Source organism: Rana temporaria, chromosome 4 (assembly GCF_905171775.1).
Source record: "Rana temporaria chromosome 4, aRanTem1.1, whole genome shotgun sequence".
NCBI lineage: Eukaryota > Metazoa > Chordata > Amphibia > Anura > Ranidae > Rana > Rana temporaria.
Window position 1 is genome coordinate 216,107,982 of NC_053492.1, and position 26,934 is coordinate 216,134,915.

Sequence of the window (26,934 nt, forward strand, 5' to 3'; positions counted from 1 at the left end):
GAAGAAGGGAAGAAAAGGAAGGAAAATGGGGGGGGGGGGGGGTCAGGTAAGGAAGTCTGCAGGGATGGGCTAGGATCCGTCGTCAAAGCATGAAATGTACAACGGTTATTTTTGTATAGGAAAGCTACCATGGCATCATTACACCTTTATTAAAATTTTCTGGTATAGCATATTGTATCCAAGGGTTCCATATTTTTTCAAAGTTGGCGATCGTGTCCGTTTCTAACGCTTCCATTTTGGCGTGCGTCATAGCAATATTCATTCTATTTTTGGTTTCCGTCGTTGATAAAATTGGAGTTTTCCAAGCTTTTGCTATGGTTTGTTTGGCTGCCGTAAAGAGTTGTGTTAGTAGCTTGAAGTGCGTGTGTGTTAGATTGATGGGCTTTAAATTCAGTAGTGCCAATTTAGGGTCTGGAAGTATTCTCAATTTAGTCACCGCATTTACCATCTTGAAAATCTTATCCCAGAATTTCTGTACTATTGGACACGTCCACCAAGTATGAAAATATGTACCTTGGGTGATGCAACCCCTATAGCAATGTCCGGTGCAGTTTGGTGCATATTTAGCTATTCTGCTTGGCACCAGGTACCATCTCATTAATACCTTATAGCCCGCTTCCAATGCTATTATATTCGAGGAAGCCGATTTAGTGTTTCGCCATATTTGATTCCAATCCGAGGTATTAAGTTCTATACCCAGGTCACTCTCCCATTTCTGAACATAAGGAAGCTTTGTTGTGTTATTGTGGGATAGTGACTGCAAGTACAGAACCGAAATTGTACCTCTTACATGTGGATTATCTTTACATATACTTTCAAAAGGTGACATCTGTTTTTTCAGAGCCGAAGAGGTCAGATGTGTTTCCACGAAATTTTTTATTTGGAGGTATCGAAACAATTCTGATTGAGGTATACCGTATTTTTTACATACTGTCGGGAAGGGCATGACACCCGATGAATCCAAAAATTTATAGACATATATACAGTCTTTCCTTACCCATTCCTTGAATGTGTTAGGGAAGATCCATGCCGGATAAAATGTTGGGTTTTTATAAAATGAAAGCAGTGGGTTGAGAGGGGACACCAGTGAATACTTGGATTTATAGCTATCCCATAGTGAGAAAGAATGTTTAATAATTGGATTGCAGATTTTCCCGCGTAGCTTGGGAAGAATCCATAGTAAGTTAGCTGGAGGTATGGGATCACACTCGGTTGCCTCAATCGCTACCCAGAGAGGTGTTTCCTTTTTTGCATGATATTTGGCCAAGGTTGAAATTTGCGCTGCCCTATAGTAGTTTGTAAAATTCGGATATCCTAACCCTCCTTGAGTTTTGGGGAGATGCAAGATTTTCGCCTTTATTCTGGGCCTAGATGTGCCCCATATAAAGGTCGTCATTCTGTTTTGTATTATCCTCAGAAAGTAAGCCGGTATTGGACTCGGGAGCACTCTAAAAAGATACAACAATTTTGGTAATATTGTCATCTTAACTGCGTTGATCCTACCTAACCAGGATAATGGGAGCTGGGACCAGGATTTGAGTAAGTTTGTTATCTGTTTAAGAAGAGGGGGATAATTATAAGAGAATAAATCAGATGTATCAGCCGTTACGTGTGTTCCTAAGTACGGGATGCTCTTATCCGACCATGTAAATGGAAGACCTACTGTGGCTGCACTTAATTCTAGTCTTGAGAGGGATATGTTTAGTGCTACACATTTCTTGGGATTAATGGCTAGACCTGAGAACGTCGCGAATCTATCAAGTATTGGGATGAGATTAGGGCCAGTTACTTGCGGGGAAGAAAGAAATAAAAGAATGTCATCTGCAAATAGGCATAATTTATGTTTATGACCTCCTAATTCTATACCTAGGATAGTGGGGTCTGATCTGATTTTCTGAGCAAGCGGTTCGATAAGGAGGGCAAATAATAACGGGGATAACGGGCAGCCCTGACGTGTTCCTCTTCTGATATTAAATGTGTCAGACTTATATCCTGCGTATTTAACATAAGCTTTAGGGTTATTATAAAGTTCCATAATCCAATTAGTGAAATTAGGGCCAAAGCCCCATTTCTGTAGAGTATATTTTAAATACGCCCAGGAAACAGAATCAAAAGCTTGTTTGATGTCCAGAGAGAGAAAACACGCCGGTATACCCCTTTTCTTTGCCATGTTGGCCAAGAGGCATGCCCTGCGTATATTATCGCCCGCTTGTCTGGATGGCATGAAACCTACTTGATCTCGATTGATTAGAGTACCGATAAAATTGTTAAGGCGGGTAGCTAGTATTTTACCTAATAGTTTTATATCTATGTTAAGCATAGATATGGGACGATAATTGCTACAAAGTGTGTCATCCGAATGTGGTTTGGGAATCATACAAACCGTTGCTAGCAACGTTTCAGGTCTGAAGGTTTTTTGCTCTAGTAAGTTGTTAAATGCCTCTGCCAGTCTGGGTGAAAGTAACTCAGTAAAAGTTTTGAGGTAGTTTGCCGAGAACCCGTCAGGTCCCGGTCTTTTGTTAATTTTGAGTTCCCGAATGGCTAAAGCTACATCCTCTTGCGTAATTGGTTCTTCCAACTGTTCTTTCTGTGATTGACTTATTTGTGGAAGATTAATTTGTGCAAAAAAGGAGTCAGCTTTAGATTCGTCAAATACAGTAGTTTCTGAGTAGAGTTGTTTTAGATGTGAGCTAAACTTTTGAACTATTTTAAGTGGGTTGCTGGAGAGAACCCTGTTGGCAATTTTTAACTTTATGGGTTTAAAAGTCTTATTGAGTGTGTTTAGCGCTCTAGCTAAATATGTCCCTGGTTTATTAGCTTGCTTGTAGAAAGCATGTCTAGATCTATTAAGTGTTCTATTTGCCGAATCGGTTAAGAACAAGTCGTATTCCAGACGTGCTTTGTCCAGCCGAGTTCTATTAGTTTGAGTTTGGCAGTTTTGTAGGGCCAGAAATGCTAAGTTGAATTCTGTTTCCAATTTTCTTGCCATCAGTGCTCGCTCCTTTTTTAAGATCCCTATTTGCCGCTGGAATGCTCCTCTGAGGACTGGCTTATGTGCTTCCCATAATGTAAGTGGGGATATTTCAGGGCTTGCATTGAGTTCTAGATAGTCTTTTAGAGCTTGTTCAATCAATTGGCAATGGGCAGGGTGTTTGAGTATAATTTCAGGAAGATACCAAGTGGGATCATGGTTTTTTGGAATGGTTGATGCCATTGTGGTGTACACCGCATTGTGATCTGACCAAGGGATGGGTATTATATTTGAATATAGTATTTCAGGGACCATACCGATTGTCACAAAAATATGATCAATTCGGCTGAAGGATTGGTGTGGGTTTGAAAAGTATGTGTAGTTACGTTTTGTGGGATTGTGTTCTCTCCACGTGTCTACTAAATTGTATTTGGCTAATAAGTTGGGAAGGGTCCATTTAGCTTGGTGTTTAGGTGTGACATAGGGGGTTTTATCTAAGAATGGAAGAAGGACTTGGTTGGAGTCTCCGCAGATGAGGAGAGTCCCTATTTTATGTGAATTAATTATTTGGAAAAGATGCGATAAGAAGGGTAACGGGTTTAGATTAGGAGCATAATAAGATACTATCGTGATCTCCGTATCTAACACTTGGCCTGTTAATAGTATGTATCTGCCCTCTGGATCTTTGATTTCCGTTTTTAGAGTGAATGGTGTGGTGCGATGAAAAGCGATAAGGGTTCCCCTTTTTTTGACTGAAGCAGAGGCTGAATAGACTTGTGGATAGGAGGGGTTAAAAAATCTAGGAGTCATGTTCGTAGTAAAGTGAGTTTCCTGTAGGCAAACAATATGGGCTTTTTTGGCCTGAAATGTTCTGAAGGCCTTGGTTCTTTTCTGTGGCACATTCAATCCCTGTACATTTAACGACAATATATTCAATGGTGCCATGGTAGCTTTACTTCTCTGTCCATCTTACTGTGATAAACCGGAGGACATCTGGCCAGCCCAATCCCTGCAGACTTGGGGAAAGAAAAGGAAAAGGGGTCTATGGGGTATTCAACCTTGAAAAGGAAGGTAAACACAGAAAAAAATTGTAAATAAACAGTCAACAATAAACCAATAAAGTTTGTTAGGTTTACCCGTGACGGGGATGGACTACCCCCGCCAGGGGAAAAGGGGATCCCATCAATCCCCCGCTTAATCTTGCGGGGAACTGAGGAGATCATGGTGGAGCACAGGTTGGTTCCGTGCGGTGGAAAACAGCTGTAAATATGTTCAAGTAAACACCGTCTGAGGTGTTTTTTCTCAACTAAGCTGTTAATAACATTTCGAACAGGATAACACTAACTACTCGCCTTCTGTTGTTTAGGCGAGAGATATGAGAGGGGGTTAACTATCCTTAATTAATTAAATAAAGAGATTGTAGAATTCATTAGCCTATACCAAAGATGTTTTAATTGGATCATGTGTTCCATTGGAATTTTAGGAAAAAATTCCTCAAGTAGGTCCAATAGTTTGGGTAAGATTAGGCTTCTATTGATCAGATATATGTCAGATTGGGTATCTACCTATTGACCATTAAAACAATGCAGATTCTACACACCAAAACTCGCCTTGCGCCTGGACGCTGACTGGGCTACTAGTGCACGAGGTGGTGTAATGTGGTGAAGCAACTTTGGATATTATAACTAGAGGAGGATAAGAGAATGGGTTTTAGAGGTGTCTCTTAGGTCCCCGGGGTGTAATTAAATGGTGTGGGATGTCATAAGTCTGAGGGACCCTGCGAATGAAGGGGCAGGCCTTGTCGTTCCCCCCCCCCTCCTCCCCACCCTAAGGTGAGGAGGAGGTGAGGAAATAAAAAGTGGGGGGAAAGTGGAAAAAAAATGGAAAGAAGTAAGAATGTGATAAAGGTAGGAGTGCAAGGTAAAAAATGAAAAATAAGAATCGCAATAAGCGGTGAAAATGAGAATAAAATTGGGTCAAAAGAGAAAAATTTAAAAGTAGAAATAAAAAATAAGAGTAAAAAAAATAAAAATAAAAATAAAAAACATCAAGTTCTCAATCCATGCAATCTGTACATCTTTTCTTGTGAAGTGTTCTTGTGACCAGGGGAAGAAGAAATTCATGAGGTCCTCTGGAAGGTGGTCAGTCCATGGTATCCTCTTGGTCTTGGGGTTGAGACACAAATCTTCCTCGCTTGTTTGTGTGATGAGTTCCATTGTTCTTTTCAGGTTGAATGATGCCATTGCGGGAAGATGTTGATGCTGATCTTCTGCGGGAGGAGTTGTGTGTGATACTGTGATCAATGAGCTTCAGATCAATTAAAGCTTGGTGTAATTGATCAGGTGATCTGCACACTATCTTTGAGCCCTGGAATGTAAATCTGAGGGAGAAGGGAAATCCCCATTGGTACTTTATGTTTCGCTGTTGTAATTCCACTAAAAGGGGTTTCATTGCACGCCGTTTGGTAATTGTCAGTTGCGATAGATCGGCGAATATCTGGAAATTGTTTCCCTGGAATGTTAAACTGCTCTTCTCTCTGGCTGCTTCCAGAACCTGCTCTTTTGTTCTGTAGTAGTGGAATTTTGCAATGATATCCCTGGGGGGTCCCTCAGATTTTTTGGGGGCTAATGCCCTATGTATTCTATCATATTCCAGGCGTTCTACAGGCAGTCCCGGCACTAGCTCCTGACACAGTGCTAGAATGGTGCCTGAAAGGTCCAGGACCGTCTCAGGAATTCCCCTGAATCTCAAATTCGATCTCCTGGCGCGGTTCTCAAAATCTTCTAGTTTGCTATGAAGTACCAAGTTCTCCTCTTTAAGCGCATCTAGTTCTGATTGGCAATCTTGAGTATAAATTTCAATTTCGTCCATTTTTGCCTCTAAAGTCTCTGTGCGGCAGCCCAAGTCTCTTATTTCCTTAGTTAGACTAGTGGTGATTTGCTCCGAGGTGCGCTTTAGCGCTTTATTCAGCATTTTCTCGAATTGACTTAGGAGCTCTGAGGGGACTGTCTTACTTAATGTAGCTATTTGTGGGGTATTAGACAAGTCCTCCTCCTCACTGTCCGTGTCCATGTTCCTCAGAGAAGCTGCGGATTTCATTCCCTTTAACAAGCATTGCTTGCCTTTCCCCTCAGTATTAGACTCTGAGGTAGCTGAGGTGGCTGAGGAGAATGCCGCCTTTTTTACAGAGCCCTTCATCTGCTGGGCCGTGCTATTAGGGTTGGATTTACCCTTATTTCTGGCACCCCCCAGCACCATATTTCAATAAAATGGTTCTCCTCACCTCCTGGGAACTCGACCCGTCGTTTTCTGTTAGTTTGCAGCTCTATTAAAATCAATTATTTGCGGTTTTCTTTCCCCACAGAGCGGAGCTCTAGTGCAGCATGACTGTGCAGCTAGACCCCGCCTCCTGGCTCCTTTACTTTCACTTTCAATGACAATGATAAACAGGACAAATAGGAGAATGCATTTCCTTAATGGAAACAAAGACAACAATAAAAACTGACAGTTGTTCTAATCTCTCTCCACTCTATCCAAAACTAAAAAAAATAAAGTTTTACCTTGACTTTAAGTACTGGATTATTTTTATTTAACATACAACAATTATTTTATTGTTTTATATACAGTATACAGCCTTGACACTGTTCTTATTCTCCCAATAACATTGTTGTCATCTGCAAATTTTATCTCCGTGTTCAGCTCAGATCAAAAAACACAGTCATAGGTGTACAAGATAAACAAAATTAGACCGAGCACACATCTTTGGAGCACATCTGTATTAAAGTGGATGTAAACCCACTCTCATCCTTTCTAAACTACTGCCATGGTGCACTGCTGATCTATAAGGGTATACATGCCTCCTGCATGTATCCTTACCTTTCAAATGTCTCCCCTCTGTTATAAGAACTGAAAAACTGCAGATTCTGTGGGTGGGTCTGTTGTCTGGAGCTCGGTGGGTGGAGTCGTGATGTCAATATCCTCCCCACCAGGGGCGGACTGACCATTCGGCCACTTGGGCGCTGCCCGAGGGCCCCATGCCACTAGGGGGCCCCATCAGGGTTGCAAGTAAAACCAGGGACAATATGTAAAAATCTGTGTTTTTTTACATCTATCCCTGAAATGTCCCTTACATCCGTTTGGTCTAAAAATCCCAAGATTATAGCTGCCTCGCCTCTCCAGTAGCTTCTCAGTGTGTGTATGTATACTGTGTGCGTACTGGGTGTCTGTATGTGTATTCTGTGTGTATTTATACTGTGTGTGTGTGTTGTATATACAGTACTGTATGGCCCCATAATCTATTGCCTGGGGGCCCTATAATCTCCTATTGACGGGGGCCCCATAATCTCCTATTGCCCAGGGGCCCCATAATCTGCTATTGCCCGAGGGCCCCATGAGTTGTCAGTCCACCCCTGTTCCCCACCCTCCTCTACACTCCCCTTGTCAAAATGCATTTTTTCCTGTGTATTCCTTACACTGAATTTTGCCATGATCACTAAACATCCAGTCAAAATCCAGAAAAGTAACCACATGACTTCAGAAAAGGAGTGGGGGGTGGGAGTTAAAAAATAATGCCTGTCTGAAGCTAGTGCATGAGATATGTAAATAACCTGTCACTCACAGCAAGGGGGCGGAACGGACCAAGGTTTTTCTCTGTGAGTCCATTTTATTTCACTGAACAATAAAAGAGGATTGCTCAGAGCTGGATTAACTATGTGTGGCAAGACTGGGCACAGATGATAGGAAATCTTTTACTCTACATTGTGACATCAAAAAAAGAAATAAAAATGTTCGGGTTTACATTCACTTTAAGGTACAAGGAGCATTGTTCTCCAATTTTAACAGTCTGGGGCTTATTCATGAGCAAACGCAAAATCTCCAAAGAGGGGAGCCTAAATCCAATAATCTGGGTTTATCAATAGGTTTCATAGTGGTGTTAAAAGTAGAGTTGGGTGAAAGGTTTGGCCCGAGCATCAGTTCAGGCTGAACATTGGCTGTTCGCCCCGTTCGGGGAACACTCAAATTTACAGGGTGTTCAGCGGGTGTTCGCCCCGCCGAACGCCCTGCAATGCACTACACACATTGAAGATTACCTCCAATAACATGTCGTAACAGTCACTAGTCCTGATAAAGTGATTCATAGAAATCTATAGTAGAATCCCCAGCTGCTTTTGCATTGTCCCTTTATTGTCCCTTGGGCAGGGCCAGAGTGATTCTGAGCTTCCCCACCCATTCAAAAGATCTAAAAGGTGCATTTTAGGTGTGCAGGAGTGCTTTAGAATGGCCAAGGAAACACCCTTAATGCCAATTATCCTGAGTAATGCTATATTTCCATAGGACAAGGCCCCACAATCCATAAACTAGCATATTATTTATCAGAATGACCTGATCCTCCCTTCCAGGAATAAAAGGGAACAATATGCAGAAACATGGACAGGTTGGAACCAGTTTATAAATTCGGAAGAAGGGAAGAGGCTATTGGGAGAGTAGGGGGAAGAGAGGGGAGCCCAAGCGATCAGAAGTGTGCAAGAGGGATTTGTGGCTGAAATTAAAGAGGGGGTACCCCGCTGCGGGGCAGGGGGGAGGAGATGGGAGCTGGGCTGGGTTTTTTTTTTTTTTGGGGAGCTACTGCTGGGATGAAAATAAGTGGGGGGGGGGTGTAGGTAGGGAACGTAAAGGGATTAAGGTTTAGAGGGAGGTAAAGCCGGGGGGGAACATAGGGGACCTAGGGAACACTATAAGAGGCAAAGAAGGGTGCTGCTAGCAGGACTTTTCTCAACGCCCTGCCAGTGCAACACCTCAGTGTAAAATGATAAGGCGTTTTTACAGCGCTTTCAATTCATTTCAATGGAGAGGGGTGTTTTTGGAGCGTTTTTTTTCAGCGCCCAAAAGCTGCTCCAAAGATGCTGCTTGCAGGACTCAGTGTGAAAGGGTCCATTGAGCTACATGGTGAGCATTTTATAAATGTTTTAATAGCGCTATTTTTAACGCTAAAACGCTGTTAAAATGCTTCAGTGTGAAAGGGGTCTTAAGGGGACTAATGTGTCTTACTAACCTAGACACAGTAATATAGTTGTATATGGTTTCTAACTGATTTTGCATAGGATAAAAGAGAAGCAGCTCCTCATTGTGTAGTATGTTAATTCAAGATGATTTTATTAAGTAAAAAGCATACATGATACTCACATTTGGAGAATTAAAACAAGCATTTCATGAACACAAAACGTCCTTCATTAAAGGGGTGTTCCAGCCTTTTTTTAAGTTTATAAAAAGTCAGCAGCTACAAAAAGTGTAGCTGCTGGCTTTTAATAAACAGACACTTACCTGCGTCTTCATTACCAGCCCCTCTGCGGAAGGAGGAAGTGGGACAGGAGTCCCACTCCTCCTGACCCCCCCACTCCCCCCCCAAAAAAAATGACATGCCAAATGTGGCATGCAAGGGGGGAAGGAGTGGATTAAGCGGAAGTTCCATTTTTAGGTGGAACTCCGCTTTAACATTTGTTTCAACTCACAGAAAATGACAAGGACATTACAATTCTGAAAATGGCAACGGGTATTTTCTGTTTAGCTGAAAATGCTCTAAGCCTGAAAGAGAAAAACTAATGATAAAATAGCTTACATTTTTTTGATGTTGGTTATTATTTATGATTCCTCTGCCTCTTCTATCCTAATTTTGTTTTGTTTTTGAGTAGATAAAAAAAAAAAAAAACACAACATGCCTGATGTAGGTTATTCATTAATGTTTATATAATCTGAAGTCACCTGGCTTTTATTATTCACTTCTATTTTTAACATCATCATAATTTATGCATTTCAGGTTTAAACACTTAATTATTTGTAATATGTTTTCTTTTAGTTACTGTAAGAGTACTCAGTGGATATGTACAAACCACACTTGTCTTGTAGAGCTGGATTTGATTAAATACATCAATACCAGAAACTTTGGGTAAGTAGATCATTTATGTAATTAATACATATGCAATTTTTGTATTATTTTTTAGGCTCCAAAAAAAAAATAATAATAATACATTTTTTAAAAAGAGAACTTATCCTTTAAAGTATAGACTCTTGTGCTGAAGCATACCACTCCTGTACAATGCAGACACCATATTGTGCTCCCCTCTGGTACCCACACTAACCAAAATTGATGCAAACAAGTGCACTTCAAATACTAAGTCCTCGTACACACGATAGGTTAAACAGAGGACAACGGTCTAATGGACCGTTTTCATTGGTCAAAACCAATCGTTTGTGGGCCCCATAGGTTATTTAACCATCGGTTAAAAAAAAGCCAACTTGCTTTAAATTTAACCGACGGATTCCTAAACGATAGGTCAAAACCGATCGTTAGTAGGCACAACGATCGGTTAAAAATCCATGCATAATCAGAATCAAGTCGACGCATGCTTGGAAGCATTGAACTTAGTTTTTTTCAGCACGTCGTTGTGTTTTACGTCACCGCGTTCTGTCATGATCGTTTTTTTGGTGTGTAGGCGCGATGGACCATCAGTCAACTTCATCGGTTAACCGATGAAAACGGTCCATCAGACCGTTCTCATCGGATGGACTGATCGTGTGTACACGGCTAAAGATGTCTGGATAGCCAGATATGTATGGTCTCCTCTGGTGTCCTCTCCTCCACTCTTTTCTTCTATTCCTTCAGGCTGTATAAAGTCCCAATATCCCACATGGGTGAAGAGATAAACAAGAAAATACTCTCATAGAATTTTTTTTTTTTTATTAAACTTAAACTATAAAAACATTTTTAGAAATAAAATAAACCATTCTATTGAGAAATGTATGCCCATCATTGGTGGAATCTCTTTTCATCATATCAACTTGGAAGGTGGGACAATTGGCCTTTATTGTCAAGACCCAATCTACCTTTCTGAAATTGAGTGAAACATTTTTAATTTAGGGTTACAACAAAGTATTATATTGACTGCATATTTGGGGTAGGCAGAGTCTTTGTCTATGTCAAAGTCCCGCCTTTTTGGTATGTATTTGCTTGAGTCATTATAGCATAGTCATTATAGTATAGTTTAAAGTGTTATATGATGATTTAATGGATTTATTATGTTATTTTCTGATTATTGAAATTTATTTGAAACCAATAAAAGTGCCAATTTGCGCCAGCTTGTTGTTTGTGTTTTTTTTGTCATATTTAATGGTTGTATTTGTAGCTTTTTTTTTAGGTGAATAGTGCAGAGTGCAACCCCATGAACACATTGGGGCTGATTTAAAACTTATTAAAGTAATCAGGTTTCACCTCTTATTTAACAGAAAGATTAAACCAAAAGTCTGACCTCTTTCAATGGACAACATCTCCACTTCTGTAAATATTTTCTCTATCTGTCACAAAATAAGTAATTGAGCTTCTAGTATCTTTCTGAAAATCCTAGTTGTCTAGCCACAGTACTTTCATTGTAAGGCTTCATGTACACACAGCCTAATTTGACCACCAGCCATGGAAAAACTGAAAACGCGTCATGATTTTAGCAGTGGTTTTGCCGTGGTCTTGTGCAGATTGCGTTTTCCAGTGATCAAAACGTGTCCTTGTCCTAAACACGATTCTACCACGTTCAGGAGAAGGAGGTTGAAGCTTCCCTAACCACAGCTATACTTTGGTAAAAGTCTATTAGCTAGATTCAGAGAAATGTGCCTATCTATAGGTGGGCGTAGCATATCTTAGATACACTACGCTGCCGTAAGTTAGAGCGGCAGGTCCTGTATTCACAAAGAAGTTGCGCTCTAACTTATGCTCTAACTTACAGCGGCATAGTGTAACTGGGCCGGCGTAAGGCCGCCTAATTCAAAATAGGCTGGTTGGGGGCGTGTTCTATGCTAAATACTCGTGACCCCACGTATTTGACGTTTCTAACGAATGGTGCATGCGCCGTCCATGGACGTATCCCAGTGCGCATGCTCCAAATTATGCCGCAAAGACTCATTGGTTTCGACGTGAACGTAAATTACGCCCAGCCCCATTCACGGACGACTTACGCAAACGACGTAAAACGTGAAAAATTTGATGTGGTTCCGACGTCCATACTTAACATTGGCTGCACAATCTTTTTGGTGGTTTATCTTTACGCCTGAAAACGCCTTACGTAAACGGCGTATCTTTACTGCGACGGCCGTGCGTACGTTCGTGAGTAGGCGTATCTCGCTGATTTACATATTCTAGGCGTAAATCAGCGTACACGCCCCTAGCGGCCAGAGTAAATAGGCAGCTAAGATAGGACGGCGTAGGAGGTCGCATCTTAGCAACATTTAAGCGTATCTCAGTTTGAGCATACGCTTAATGTTACGACGGCGCGGATTCGGCCTGAATCCAGCTATGTGTGTACATTGACACATAGGCTTTTAAGAAGTTTAGTTTAGGACCTTTGGCAAAAAAAAACTCATGTTTAGAGCTGTAGTGTACATGAAGCTGCTGCTGATATGACACCAGTCATTATCCTAAATACTTGGCTGAGACCTTCTTGTTTTATTTGGAAAACAACTGGTACAGAGAAATTAAATTATATCATAGATAACCATGTAGGTCCACTAAGAAGAACATTACATTATACAAGGATTACCACTTAACCACTTGCTTACTGGGCATATACACCCCCTTCCTGCCTAGGCGAAATTTCAGCTTTCAGCACTGTTACGCTTTGAATGACAATTGCACGGTCGTGCGACGTGGCTCCCAAACAAAATTGATGTCCTTTTTTCCCCACAAATAGAGCTTTCTTTTGGTGGTATTTGATCATCTCTGCGGTTTTTATTTTTTGCGCTATAAACAAAAAAAAGCGTAAATTTCGAAAAAAAAACAATATTCCTCACAGTGTAGTAGTTTTGCAATAGAATGTATTAAAACATGTACATAGTATCTTTCAATTCAGTAAGAATCATTCAGCATTAAAATCTAGCAGCGGTGCTCCGGCATCACTTCTGGTATTGGCATCGTCACCCGACTTCACTCCACGCATATCGTCATGGTCACGTGACTTCCTCAGGAGTTGATAATAAATACACTAAGATGTAGCGTGGGATAATCTAGTCACCTTTTATATTTTCTGAAAGCAGCAGAATAAAACCATTACGGATAGGAAAACATTTTAGGATAACAGTTTGAACTCATCTTACTTTGACACCCATCATATATTTTGACAGGTTGCTTATACAAAAGAAAAAAAATAACAATTTAACCTTACAATAAAATGCTTTTAATGTATAGCAATTTTAAATCTTCCAGAAATAATTTTCTGATATAATATTGAAATAATACACAGTATTTAAACTCAATAGGACTTGAGTGCCAACATTAATCACACATTGTTCTCCATATACAAAAAAAAAAAGTATTTTTATTAATATATTCTAAAATCTTTGCCATTTAAAATGTGCATAGTATCACATCATGTTCAATAACATTTGAACCTATATTGTAGGGCTCTTCAGAGGGCATTTGACAGGTGTTGAGGAGGCATTCTGTTGCCTAATTTAACCCAGTAAATGCCACACTACAGGGTTGTGGGGTGGTTGTGACACAGCCCCATAGAATTGCATTGGTTGCATTTGGCAACATCAAGCAAAGCATCATGGCCATGGCATGTGTACAGCCCTGAGTGGCTGCATGCCAGGTTCTGGTGGGTGGTTGGGGATGGTAAAACTGCAGCTAAACTACCTGGTTTTACTGTCATCTATCCACGTGTGTAAATGAAGACTGAGTGTACCATGACAGCCAAACCATGAACTCTATACAATGTACTCTATATATACATGCTCATTTTTTATGCAGGTTTGTGAACATTATATTTACAGTTGTGCTTATAAGTTTACATACCCTGGCATAATTTATGATTTCTTAGCCATTTTTCAGAGAATATTGATAACATAAAAACATTTCTTTTACTCATGGTTAGTGTTTGGCTGAAGCCATTTATTATCAATCAACTGCGTTTACTATTTTTAAATCATAAAGACAACAGAAACTACCCAAATGACCCTGATCAAAAGTTTACATATCCTGGTAATTTTAGCACAAAGGGGTTTGAATGGCTTTTAAAGGTAACCATCCTCACCTTTGATCTGTTTGATTGTAATTAGTGTGTGTGTATAAAAGGTCAATGAGTTTCTGGACTCCTGGCAGACCCTTGCATTTTTCTCACAACGTTTCTGGATTCTGTGTCATGGGGAAAGCAAAAGAATTGTCAATGGATATGTGGGAAAAGGTAGTTGAACTGCATAAAACAGGAAATGGATATAAAAAGATATCCAAAGAATTGAGAATGCCAATCAGCAGTGTTCAAACTATAATCAAGAAGTGGAAAATAAGGGGTTCTGTTGAAACCAAACCGTGGTCAGGTGGACCAACTAAAATTTCAGCCACAACTGCCAGGAAAATAGTTAGGGATGCAAAGAAAACCCCACAAATAACTTCAGGTGAAATACAGGACTCTCTGAAAACATGTGGTATGGCTGTTTCAAGATGCACAATAAGGAGGCACTTGAAGAAAGATGGGCTGCATGGTCAAGTCACCAGAAGAAAGCCATTGATATGCAAATACCACAAAGTATCCCACTTACAATATGCCAAACAGGACAGAGACAAGCCTCAAACCTTCTGGCACAAAGTCATTTGGAGTGATGAGACCATAATTTAGCTTTTTGGCCACAACTATAAACACATTTGGAGAGGTGTGAACAAGGCCTATGATGAAAGCTGCACCGTTCCTACTGTGAAACACGGAGGTGGATCACTGATGTTTTGGGGATGTGTGAGCTACAAAGGCACAAGAAATTTGGTCAAAATTGATGGCAAGGTGAATGCGGAATGTTATCAAAAAATACTGGAGGAACATTTGCATTCATCAGCCAGGAAACTGCACATGGGATGTACTTGGACATTCCAACATGACAATGATCCAAAACACAAGGCCAAGTCGACCTGTCTTTGGCTACAGCAGAATAAAGTGAAGATTCTGGAGTGGCCATCTGAGTCTCCTGACCTCAATATTATTGAGCCACTCTGAGGAAATCTCAAACGTGCAGTTCATGCAAGACAGTCTAAGAATTTACAGGAACTGGAGGCTTTTTTAAGTGAAATGGGCAGCTTTACCATCTGAGAAGATAAAGAGCCTCCTCCATAAATACCACTGTCATTGATGTTAAAGGGGCAATACACTGTAATAAGAACTAAGGTATGTAAACTTTTGATCAAGGTGCATGTGCTCATCCTAAATCCAGAATCGGGCAGCTACATACGTTGCTGTGACTATATTTGCTGCCTCTCATACATTGCGGGTGGTCGGTCCAGAAATGGCTAACAAAGTGAATAAAATGTTTTTCAATTCAAAAAGTCTATGGATGTAAGCAAATGTAAATATAGCTCTAAGCCTATACAGTACATATATACATATGTAGAACTATTTGCTATATTTATGCTACCGATTATCCCTCTTTCCTAAAAATAGAATCATGAAACATGTCAAAATAGAGCTGTTCCCCTGTATTGGGCTATAAGAAAATATATCAGTGCTAGAACATGATATATGCTAACAACTTGAAATAATTCTGCCCTATTAATGGTTGGAAGTAAATAGATATATAGTTATAGTATAGATTTATTTAACAGTGGATGGGTGACTGGGGATGCATTTATGAACCCCACTGTATAGGTAACATTTTTGATAACATTTTATTTGGTTATGATGTGACACTATGTACATTTTAAATGGCAAAACAAATATAAAAATACTCTTCAGAAAAATGTGTGAGTAATGCTGGCACAAAAAGTACAATTGAGATTTATATTGTGCATTTTTGGTATTATAAGAGATGGGGTTACTATGGCCACTCACAAATCCACAAGGCATACATAGACCGCAGATATCTATATCTAGCATTTTTTGAGGAAGTGGAAAACCAGTTTATTGATGCAATTTTGTTTGTTCAACTGATATATACTTTCTAGTGCTTTTCTTTTGTTTTAAAAAAATATAAGGCAACTAATTAAACATTATTTGCAGTGCATAGCTATATTTTTATTTATTTGTAACTTTTTCTATTTAACCATATTTTTTATTTTAATAATCCTTATTTAAATCTTTAAAAAAAACATGAACTGTAGACACGCAGCTAAATAGACAGATGAATGAAATAGAAGAGAGCTGTTTTACCTACCAAAAGATGTGTATTTTCCTATGGTAAATTTAAGTATCTCTTGTAGATTTCGTTCCAACCCATATTGGTTTCTTGTTAGCACCGCAGCACAGTTGATTGGCTCCTTGCGCTGCTTATTCCAGCCTAAACACTCCAGAGTCTACAAAGGGCTGATCTCAGGTCTAATTCAGGTATTAAACTATCTGCATTTATAATTAATAATTACATAACTGTAAGGGCCCATTTGCAATTGTTGTGACAATTAGCATGCTCATAGAATCAAAGAGCAGAGTTAACAGAGGGGCTACCTCATCAGTCTGCTGCTTTTTTTCCCCACTTTCCATTCAATATGAGAGTAGAACGATAAAACCCTTGTATTCTTTAACTGTAATTTTTTGCTATTTTTCTGCACTTGATCAATGCCAGTCACTGCAAGGGCACTTATAAGACAATTGTGTCATGTTCCCACTGAAACACTGCCTTCAGGTGGGTTGCAATATGTTGGGAAAAATGATGGGAAACACAACAGAGCTCACCTGAAGGCACCACACCACAAATGCAAATTATTTTGCAGATAATACAGATCTCTTTCATGTGTTTTATATGTGTATTTAGCTGTTTGGATTTAAGAACAAATAATATCAATAATTATATTCTATAACATAACTATGTTGTTCTAGAAATTTGCAGTGAACTATGAAAAATGTCTGCTTCTTTCATTTTTGTTATTATTATTGTTTGCTATTATTACTGCTAGTGCTAATATTGATAATAAAATAACATTTTTAAATACAGGTGGAAAGCTGAAAACTACAGTCAGTTTTGGGGCATGACATTAAATGAAGGATTTGAATATCGACTGGGTACAATACCTCCATCTCCCTCGCTTCTCAGCATGAATGAAATAGATGTAAGTTTTCTTGTAATTGTAGTTAGTAACGTTTGTCTGATTGATCAAGCAATATACAACATATTTGTAGTATGGGATACCCTACCCATGTTCTAGATATGTTATAATCATTTTAATCATTATTATACAAAAGTCTATTGAAAAAGATCTGGTCATCATCCTCATGCCAAACTAAGTAGTACTTTAGTTGAAGACAGGAAACGGGATTGTAGCAGTGCTCAAATAATCAAATACTTATCAAGAATATAACATTTATAAAGGTTTCTTTATTATTACAAAAAATGGAACAGGGGTTCAATAAAAAAAAATCACAGAGCATGTACAGTTTGCTTTTATTCGGGTCGCTGGTGTCCCACAAAGGTGTCCCACAAAGATGAAATGTTCTCTAAAGCCATGACAGATGTTAGGTTAATATATCAATTTTTTTTTGGTTATGTTCACACTTTATAATTGACGACAAATTATTCTGCACTCTATTTGTGCTAGAGCTGGGCTAATATTGATGGTCCCAAATAATTGCCTGAGGAATCCATGACTGGCAAACCATGATTGGATATAACATCTACCTGTGACCATCTTCACCTTTGTGGGACACCAGCGACCCAAATAAAAGCAAACTGTACATGCTCTGTGAATTTATTTTATTGAACCCCTTTTCCATGTTTTGTAATAATAAAGAAACATTTATAAATGTTATATTCTTGATATGTATTTGATTATTTGAGCACTGCTACAATCCCATTTCCTGCATTCAACTATTTCCAAAAAAACAGGATGAGATGCATGATATTTTAGAGTTACCCAATCCACTCCACTTACTAAGTAGTACTTTGTTTCTTGCACTATTTATATTACTCACTGTTACCCTGTTGTTTCTATTTTCCACATACTATACATACTGTATAGCATGCCATAGGTCTTCTTTTCCAGAAGTACATACTATTTATATATGAGCACAGCCATTCTAATTGCTCGAACAGCTCAACATGGCTATTTGCCATCTTATTTACTATTGTTTTTTAATGGTATACTCACCTTTGCACTGGGTTTACTAATGTGTAATGTATTTCAGTATAGTACAGTAAAGTAAGGATTACTCATTGTCTACATGAGCACATAATATCTCCTTACATCAGTGTGATAGTGGTTTGGTTTGTAATTTTAACCTCTTGAAGACCAGGCATTTTCTAGCACTTCTTGTTTATGTGGACATCGGTTTTGTTTTTTTGCTAGAAAATTTACTTAGCCCCAACATTATATCTTTTTTTTTTAAGCAGAGGCCCTAGAGAATAAATTGATGTATTTTGCGATTTTTTAATGTAACACAGTATTTGTGCAGTGGTTTTTCCAAAAATAAACTTTTTTTAAATTTAAATGCAAAAAACACAAAATACATAAGCCAATAATTTTTTTTTGTAAAATATAAAATATGATGTCATGCTGAGTAAATAGATACCAAACATATCACAACAGTAACAAACGTCATAATTTTTACTATGCAAACGTAATGATTTAAAAGCCTTTACAGGTCACCACTTTAGATTGGCAAAGGAGGTCTAGTGCTAGAATTACTGTCCATGATCTGATGTTCACGACAATACCTTACATGTGTGGGACAATCGCCGTTTGTGTGCGTGCGTCCGTCCGTGCGTGGGTGACTGACACACGTCTTCCCCTTTGTGTACTAGCACACCTTTGCTTTGCATTTTTTTAAGCACTTTTATTGCTGTCACAGGGAATGAACATGTCCTTGTGACAGCAATAGGCATGTGACAGGTAGTCTTTAAGGAGACATCTGGAGTCAATTACACCCCAAGGCCCAGATTCACAAAAGAGATACGACGGCGTATCTCCTGGTACGCCGTAGTATATCTGTTTTAGGGTCTTCCTAACTATGCGACTGATTCATAGAATCAGTTACGCATAGTTAGCCCTAAGATCCGACAGGTGTAATTAAATTACACTGTCGGATCTTAGGATGCAATACCTCGGCCGCCGCTGGGGGGAGTTCGCGTCGTAAACCAGTGTCTGGTATGCAAATTAGTAGTTACGGCAATCCACGACGGTTTTTCGCGTTCGCTACGTCGCTGCTAGTCTAGTTTCCCGTCGCAAAGTTAGTCATCGTTTTTGCTGCCCTAACTTTACACAGCACACGTATGTGCTGTATAAAGTATGGCCGTCATTCCCGCGTCGAAATTTGAAAATGTTTTGATCTTGCGTAAGACGTCCGGGAATACGAAAGTACACTACGCACGTCGCCGTTCGAAAAAATTACGTCACTTCACGCAAAGCACGGCAGGAATTTCAAAACGGAGCATGCGCAGTAGGTCCGGCGCGGGAGCGCGCCTAATTTAAATGGCATGTACACATATTCGCCAGCACACCAAGGATCATTGAAAAAACGTCCAAAAATTTAATGCATAATAGCGATCCAAAAAGCAACGTTTCGAGGTCACGCAGGACCTCTTCGTCAGGCAAAAGATACAAACACAATGCAGTACACAAATATATATAGAAAGCTGTCACCAATCAAACCATGTGAAAAAATAAAACCCACCCATCCCAATCACCTCCTCCCCCTCCCCTCCCCCCAATCAGGAACCTTCATTGATTAAAATTATGCAAGTACCTGCTAGTAACCAGCTGCTTGTGGATTATCATCAGGAAAAAGCAGCCTGGGGTGCCGACAACCTACCCCCGCTGTACTCACGATCGCAGTGGCGATCGCACAACTGTGTCACACATTGCTAGTGAGATAAATCAATCACATCACATGTAACAGGGCTGAAGGTGTCGACAGTATACCCCCCGCTGTGTCTGCGATCGTAGTCACGATCGTACAGCTAATACCCCACATAATACAATAAGGATTGCCAACCGCCAATCATATCTTACCATGCATCCCGCGCAAGCGCACAGGATGCGGGAAGACATCTCGGAAGACACCGATGTGCGGCCGCTGACGCCATGGAAACAATGACGTCAGGGCGCCGCATATCGGCCCAACCTATCACTTAAGGCAGATGTGACAGCGAGGCTTGGAAAGCAAGCCGCTGTCCCATGGCTAAAGGGGCCAAGGAGAGTTACGAAATAGAGGAAGTATGGTGCGCTCACCCCAGCTTAAAAGCGCAGCGGAAAGACAGTAAAAAAGTAGGAGAAAAAAAAAAAGAAAAGCTGGGGTGAGCGCACCATACTTCCTCTATTTCGTAACTCTCCTTGGCCCCTTTAGCCATGGGACAGCGGCTTGCTTTCCAAGCCTCGCTGTCACATCTGCCATGAGTGATAGGTTGGGCCGATATGCGGCGCCCTGACGTCATTGTTTCCATGGCGTCAGCGGCCGCACATCGGTGTCTTCCGAGATGTCTTCCCGCATCCTGTGCGCTTGCGCGGGATGCATGGTAAGATATGATTGGCGGTTGGCAATCCTTATTGTATTATGTGGGGTATTAGCTGTACGATCGTGACTACGATCGCAGACACAGCGGGGGGGTATACTGTCGACACCTTCAGCCCTGTTACATGTGATGTGATTGATTTATCTTACTAGCAATGTGTGACACAGTTGTGCGATCACCACTGCGATCGTGAGTACAGCGGGGGTAGGTTGTCGGCACCCCAGGCTGCTTTTTCCTGATGATAATCCACAAGCAGCTGGCTACTAGCAGGTACTTGCATAATTTTAATCAATGAAGGTTCCTGATTGGGGGGGAGGGGAGGGGGAGGAGGTGATTGGGATGGGTGGGTTTTATTTTTTCACATGGTTTGATTGGTGACAGCTTTCTATATATATTTGTGTACTGCATTGTGTTTGTATCTTTTGCCTGACGAAGAGGTCCTGCGTGACCTCGAAACGTTGCTTTTTGGATCGCTATTATGCATTAAATTTTTGGACGTTTTTTCAATGATCCTTGGTGTGCTGGCGAATATGTGTACATGATTTGCTTTCCGGTTCCCAGCTGGTGATCGTTTCAGCACCCTTTTACTTATTGGCCATTTTCCTGGAAGGTGTGCAGTTGGAATATTTTGTGACTAATTTAAATGGCACAAGCCCCTTTGAATTACACGGACTTACGCCGGAGGCCGCCAGCGTAAGTTTTCATGCAAGTGCTTTGAGAATCAGGCACTTGCAATGAAAACTTGCGGCGGTGTAACGTATCTACGATACGTTACGCCGCCGCGATTCTACGTGAATCTGGGCCCAAATTCCTCCTTTGCACTTGAAAACATTTACGACAAGATCTGCATTTTTGAATGATTTTGATTTATAAAAAATGGTGCCTTTGACATCCAGGTGGACTGGAAGTCAAATCATGTCATTGCTTCTAGGTTACCATAGTGGAGACCCAATCAAAGCCAGTTAGTAGCTCGGGTCTCCCGGGGGGAACAAGAGAATCCGAGTGAGCCACGGAAAGGTTGCCAGAGGGAGGGGGGATGTCCCCTCCTGCTGCTTGTAATAGCAAGTGAGTGGCTAGATAGCCACACCGATTGCTATTACAAGAGAGACAGCCGTCAGCTCTAAAAAACAGTATCAGGGTGATGCCTGCAGCTGCATCATCCCGGTACAACCACTTGAACTTAAATTACGTATCAGGTATGTGATTTGGTAGCAAGTGGTTGACATTAGATGTTTGTATTAGAATAATGAAGTTAAGATTTTATCTATATACTTTTGTACAATAAAGATTTAGTAAGAATATAACATATTTGGAATGTGTGTATGAGTGATTTTATGTATTTCTTGCTTTATGTTTTAGTCTCTCTGCTGAGTTAGTTACTTTTCATTCTCCTTGCCTTTTGGTTTTGTAAAATATTTTCAGTATGGATCATGCTTTCAACAATTTTGTTAACAATCAAAAAATCATGTTCTTCCAATTGGAAAAATTACATGAAATACCAAAGAGAGTTAAATCCCAAACTTTGAAATGGAAGAAGAAAAACCCCTGTAGTGCCCCACATCCACACTGCAAGGGTTAAATGCTTGTTATGTCTTGCGGGAGATTAGAAGGCTGCATTACTTACTCACAGCTCGTTCATATCAGTTTCGGACCATGCGGCCCGCGTTTGCTCGGCCACGGCAGCCCATTCATTTGAATGGGCTGCCGTGCCTAGTGAAATTACAGAAAAAATGTGCATGCACCTTTTTAAGAACGAGGCCTCAGGGAAACTGCATGATCTTTTTGAACATGTGGTTTTGGCTGTGGGTGGTTACAGGTGCAAGAATCAATGCAATTCCCACAACCGGAATGAACAGTGTGGTCTAGTGTGAACCTAGCCTTACTACTGCTCTGCCCAGCTCCAGCACTGTTCTCTTTTACTTTCAGTGGGGGAGATTACTAAAACTAGGGAGTACAAAATATGGTGCAGCTGTGCATGTAGCCAATCAGCTTTTAACTTTAGCTTGTTCAATTAGGCTTTGACAACAAAAAAAAAAAATGGAAGCTGATTTTCTACACACAGCTGCACCCAATATTGCACTCTGCAATTTTAGTAAATCAACCCCAGTGCTCTGGGTTGTCCTTCAGTATCAACATGTGCAATGCCGAGCTATTAACCCTGCATTGTACATGGACCCCTCTGTTTCAATAGATTTTGTTTCCTGGCTGTACATTTTATTTTTTATTTTTTGTGAACACAGCTTGTTCTTTTCCAGTATGGTCTGCATAAATTTTTAGTTCAATATTTTCAATAGAAAAACATCTTAAATGCATGAAGTAGTACATGAATTGCAGATGCATTTGCAATGCTTTCACCAGTGAAGTGACCTTAATAAAATAAATAAATAAGTATTGTAAACTCTGACTAAAATGCTTGTCTTGCTCTATAAAATTGTATTTGTTAAGGCTTTTAAAGAGGAATGTTTTTTTCATCAGTTTGCATCATTTGTCTAGCCAAGATCCAAAAATAAACAAGAATAATAATAAAAAAAGAAAACAATTTTAACAAACTATACACAGCTGTAAGATACAAAATAAAAATGTATTTTGCTGTACCTCAAAGATTTATGCGCATATCAATCCAAGAAAGCTGTATGATTTCTCTAAAACTGCATTTGCTTGACAGAATTTGTATGTCATATCACTTTAGGGCCATTTCAATTTTGAACTAACAATGCATATTTTTTAAACATAAACAGGTTTTTAAAAAAAGAATGTAAAGTATTTTTTTTTTATTGCTGTATTGTATTATACTTTTTGTATTAGCCTTTTACCCAAGCAAAAAAACAAACAAACATATTGGGGTAGATCCACAAAGAAATTACGCCGGCGTACCTATTGATACGCTGGCGTAATTTCAAAATTCCCGCGTCGTATGTTTGTTTTGAATCCTCAAAACAAGATACAATGGCATCTCGGCTAGATCCGACAGGCGTACGTCTTTGTACACCTTCGGATTTAAGATGCAATTTTTCGGCGGCCGCTAGGTGGCGTTCCCGTCGAAATCCGCGTTGAGTATGCAAATGAGCTATTTACGGCGATTCGCGGCCCGTCCCTTTTTTCCGTCGTTTGCGTTCGTCTTTTTCCGGCGTATAGTTAAAGCTGCTATACTGAGACGTACTCATTGTTAAGTATGGCCATCCTTCCCGCTTACAATTTTGAATTTTTTACGTCGTTTGCGTAAGTCTTTTGCGAATAGGAATTTGCGTAGAATGACATCATTGTCGTAAGCATTGGCGGGTTCCGGTTTAATTTCGAGCATGCGCACTGGGATACCCCCAGGGACGGCGCATGCGCAGTTAAAAAAAAAACATTGTTTACGTCGGGTCACGACGTATTAACATAAAACACGCCCCCATCACAGCCATTTGAATTAGGCGCCCTTACGCTGCGAGAGATATACTACGCCGCCGTAACTTATGGCGAGGATTCGTTGTGGATACAAACCAAAGCAAAGTAAGTTACAGCGGTGTAGTGTATCTTAGATACGCTGCGCCCGGCGCAGATGTCTGTGGATCTACCCCATTGTCTAAAATGCACTAAAAAATGTAGAAGACTAAAATGTCACTGATTCAAAATGCGGAAGTATAAAGGTGTACCTAATTGTATATGAAAGTTTATGTTTTGCTATAACAGTTATTTCTGCAAGAGGTATTATGGAACAAAAAAATGAGTTTAAGCCATACGCAAATTCTGACAACTCCTGCATACATAAACTATAATACTACTAAAGCTCCTGTTGTTTCCCTGATCTATTAAGACACGCTGGAAAAGCTTTGGCCGATTGGCAGCATAAAGATGTAGAGAAGTTCTACATAAAAGCATGGCTATTGAGACAGCTGCTGTGATTAAAAAATAAATAGAAATATGTTTTGCCAGACAACTAGCAGGGATTCATGAAAGTAAAAAAAAAAATATATATATACACATATATATATATATATATATATATATATATATATATATATATATATATATATATATATATATATATATATATATATATATATATGCTTTTATACAGTATGTGTACTACTTTATTAGCTAAAATGGACTGGGAGGTAGCTGAAAAATAAGCACCAGCAAGAAAGACTTGCCATTTAATTCTGAAAAATATATTCCTGACATGTCTTTTGGATCACATGTATTATTCTATTATTATATAATGCTGAGATGCACATCTTTTATTTAACATATGCCCGTTTTATTATTATAGTATCTATTTATATTACTACTGAATTCCTATTGTACAAAAAACCATGGGCCAGATTCACAAAAGAGATACGACGGCGTATCTCCTGATACGCCGTCATATCTCTGTGATCCGACCTGTCCTAACTATGCGACTGATTCATAGAATCAGTTACGCATAGCTAGCCCTAAGATCCGACAGGTGTAATTGACTTACACTGTCGGATCTTAGGATGCAATTCTATGCCGGCCGCTAGGTGGCGAGGCCATTGCGGTCGGCGTAGAATATGCAAATGACTAGTTACGGCGATCCACGAACGTCCGCGTTACCCGTCGCTCTAACTTTACGTTGTTTCCGTTGAGATACGCGTTGTAAAATTAGGGCTGAGCCCTAGGTGTTCTAAGCCATGTTAAGAATGGCCGAGTCGAAATTTAAAACATCACGTCGTTTGCGTAAGTTGTCCGTGAATGGCGCTGGATGCCATTTACGTTAACGCCAAAACCAATGACGTCCTTGCGACGTCATTTAGCGCAATGCACGTCGGGTAATTTACCCGACGGAGCATGCGCAGTACGCTCGGCGCGGGAACGCGCCTAATTTAAATGGTGCCCGCCCCATTTGAATTAGGCGGGCTTGCGCCGAGCGGATTTGCGTTACACCGCCGCAAGTTTACAGGTAAGAGCTTTGTTAATTAGGCACTTACGCTGTAAACCTGTGGCGGTGTAACGTAAATGGGATACGTTACGCTGCCGTGGAGCAACGTAAATGTATCAGAATCTGGCCCCATGTCACTTCTACATTAATGTTACACGATCAAAGGAAAGACAAGAACTCAAAAATATTTAAAGTAGATGTAAACCCTCACAAATACCCAGTGAAGAGAACAGCCTCAGATGATACACAGAGATGAAACAAATTCTCCCACATACGTTTTACATGTACATCTTCAGCTTGCTATATTCTTTAGAAAGTGCACATCATGTTAGAGATTTTCTCTTTGTGTTCAGCACTGGGTGTGGATCCTTGGCAAACACTTTGTGACAGCTGATTGGAGGAAAGGCACACACCCCCACTTTAGAGGATTTATCCGCGGAAACGGTCCGCGGATAAATTCTATCGTGTGTATGGGGCCTTAGGGCTTTGGAAAGAGATTAGAAAACACTACAAATATATGTGCTTAGGTCAAATTTCATGAATTAAGTTTACATGTGCTTTTTATAAAAACAAGTGAATGACTACATTTAAATAGCAAAATATTGGATACAACCTTGTTTTAAAGTATATTTCCAGACAAAACTTATTTCTTAGTTTTGGCTGGAGTAAGAAAGAATTAGAACTCACATTATGTTTTTAGGGCTTGTTTACACTTGCTTCTAAACATGTTATTGAACATGCTTTGTTAAAGCTCTTTGTACTCCAGTCAAAGCTCCTGTCACTAAATAAAATGGTTATCTTAGGGCTCATTTTCACTTGCTTCGGCTTCAACACACATTAAAGTGCCATGCTTTTATGTGTTTTTGATGCTTCAGTGGTATTTTGATGAAGCTTCTGTAATGCTTCGGTGAAGCTTCAACGATGCTTTGGTGAAGCTTTTAGTGATGCTCTTTTGAAGCTTTGTTGAAACTTGGCAACTGCCCTGTGTGTGTGTGTATGTGTAGCCATGACCCCTTGAGGGTTGCTGAATGTTGTGGTTCACCTGTCCCCCTGCCCAGCCGACATCCATCTCTCAGGCACTCAGAGACATAGAACAGCTTTGTTTTTGTTTTGTTTTTTATTGAAGGGATTGAACTTGGATGGGAATAGGAAATTATGAGATGCCCAGGAATATTCAGCACAACTTGCTCTTAGCCTTCATTCCTCCAGCACTTCACTTGTTGGACTGTTACTCCTCCAGACTAGCTAGAACCGAATGGTTAAGCCTAAATATAACTCAGCTAGGTCTTAGTGAACTGCCTTTTGCAAACAGGGACCTCAGGCCCATGTGGTGTTGAAATAGTTTGTGTGATAACTGTCCTTTGCATAGCTACCAATTCCAGATAGCTCTCTTCAGGCCTTGCCAGCCAGCCTGTCTGCAATGACCTCTCACCACTGCCTTTTCCACAGTCCTCGTTCTGGTTCTGCACCCATCTCAAACTGCAATCTCCCAGTTCTCTCGGGCATGCCTCCTCTGTCCTCCCGACTATGCTCCACTCACCAGCCCTCCTGGCTGCGACCAGTTGTCCTCCCTGGAGTCTCTTAGCAGTGTTCTCTCCCTCTATCCTCTCCTTGCTTTCTC

The 26,934-nt window shown here is 40.2% G+C and overlaps 1 protein-coding gene across 1 annotated transcript in view; it reads left to right on the forward strand.

Moving 5' to 3' along the window:
• The window catches only part of TINAG (tubulointerstitial nephritis antigen), a 106,629-nt gene that overhangs the window by 28,968 nt on the left and 50,727 nt on the right, over positions 1-26,934 (forward strand). The window contains exons 3-4 of the mRNA XM_040349841.1: positions 9,825-9,914; positions 16,919-17,033. Coding sequence (XP_040205775.1) covers positions 9,825-9,914; positions 16,919-17,033 — 205 coding nt within the window. The remainder of the gene's footprint in view (positions 1-9,824; positions 9,915-16,918; positions 17,034-26,934) is intronic.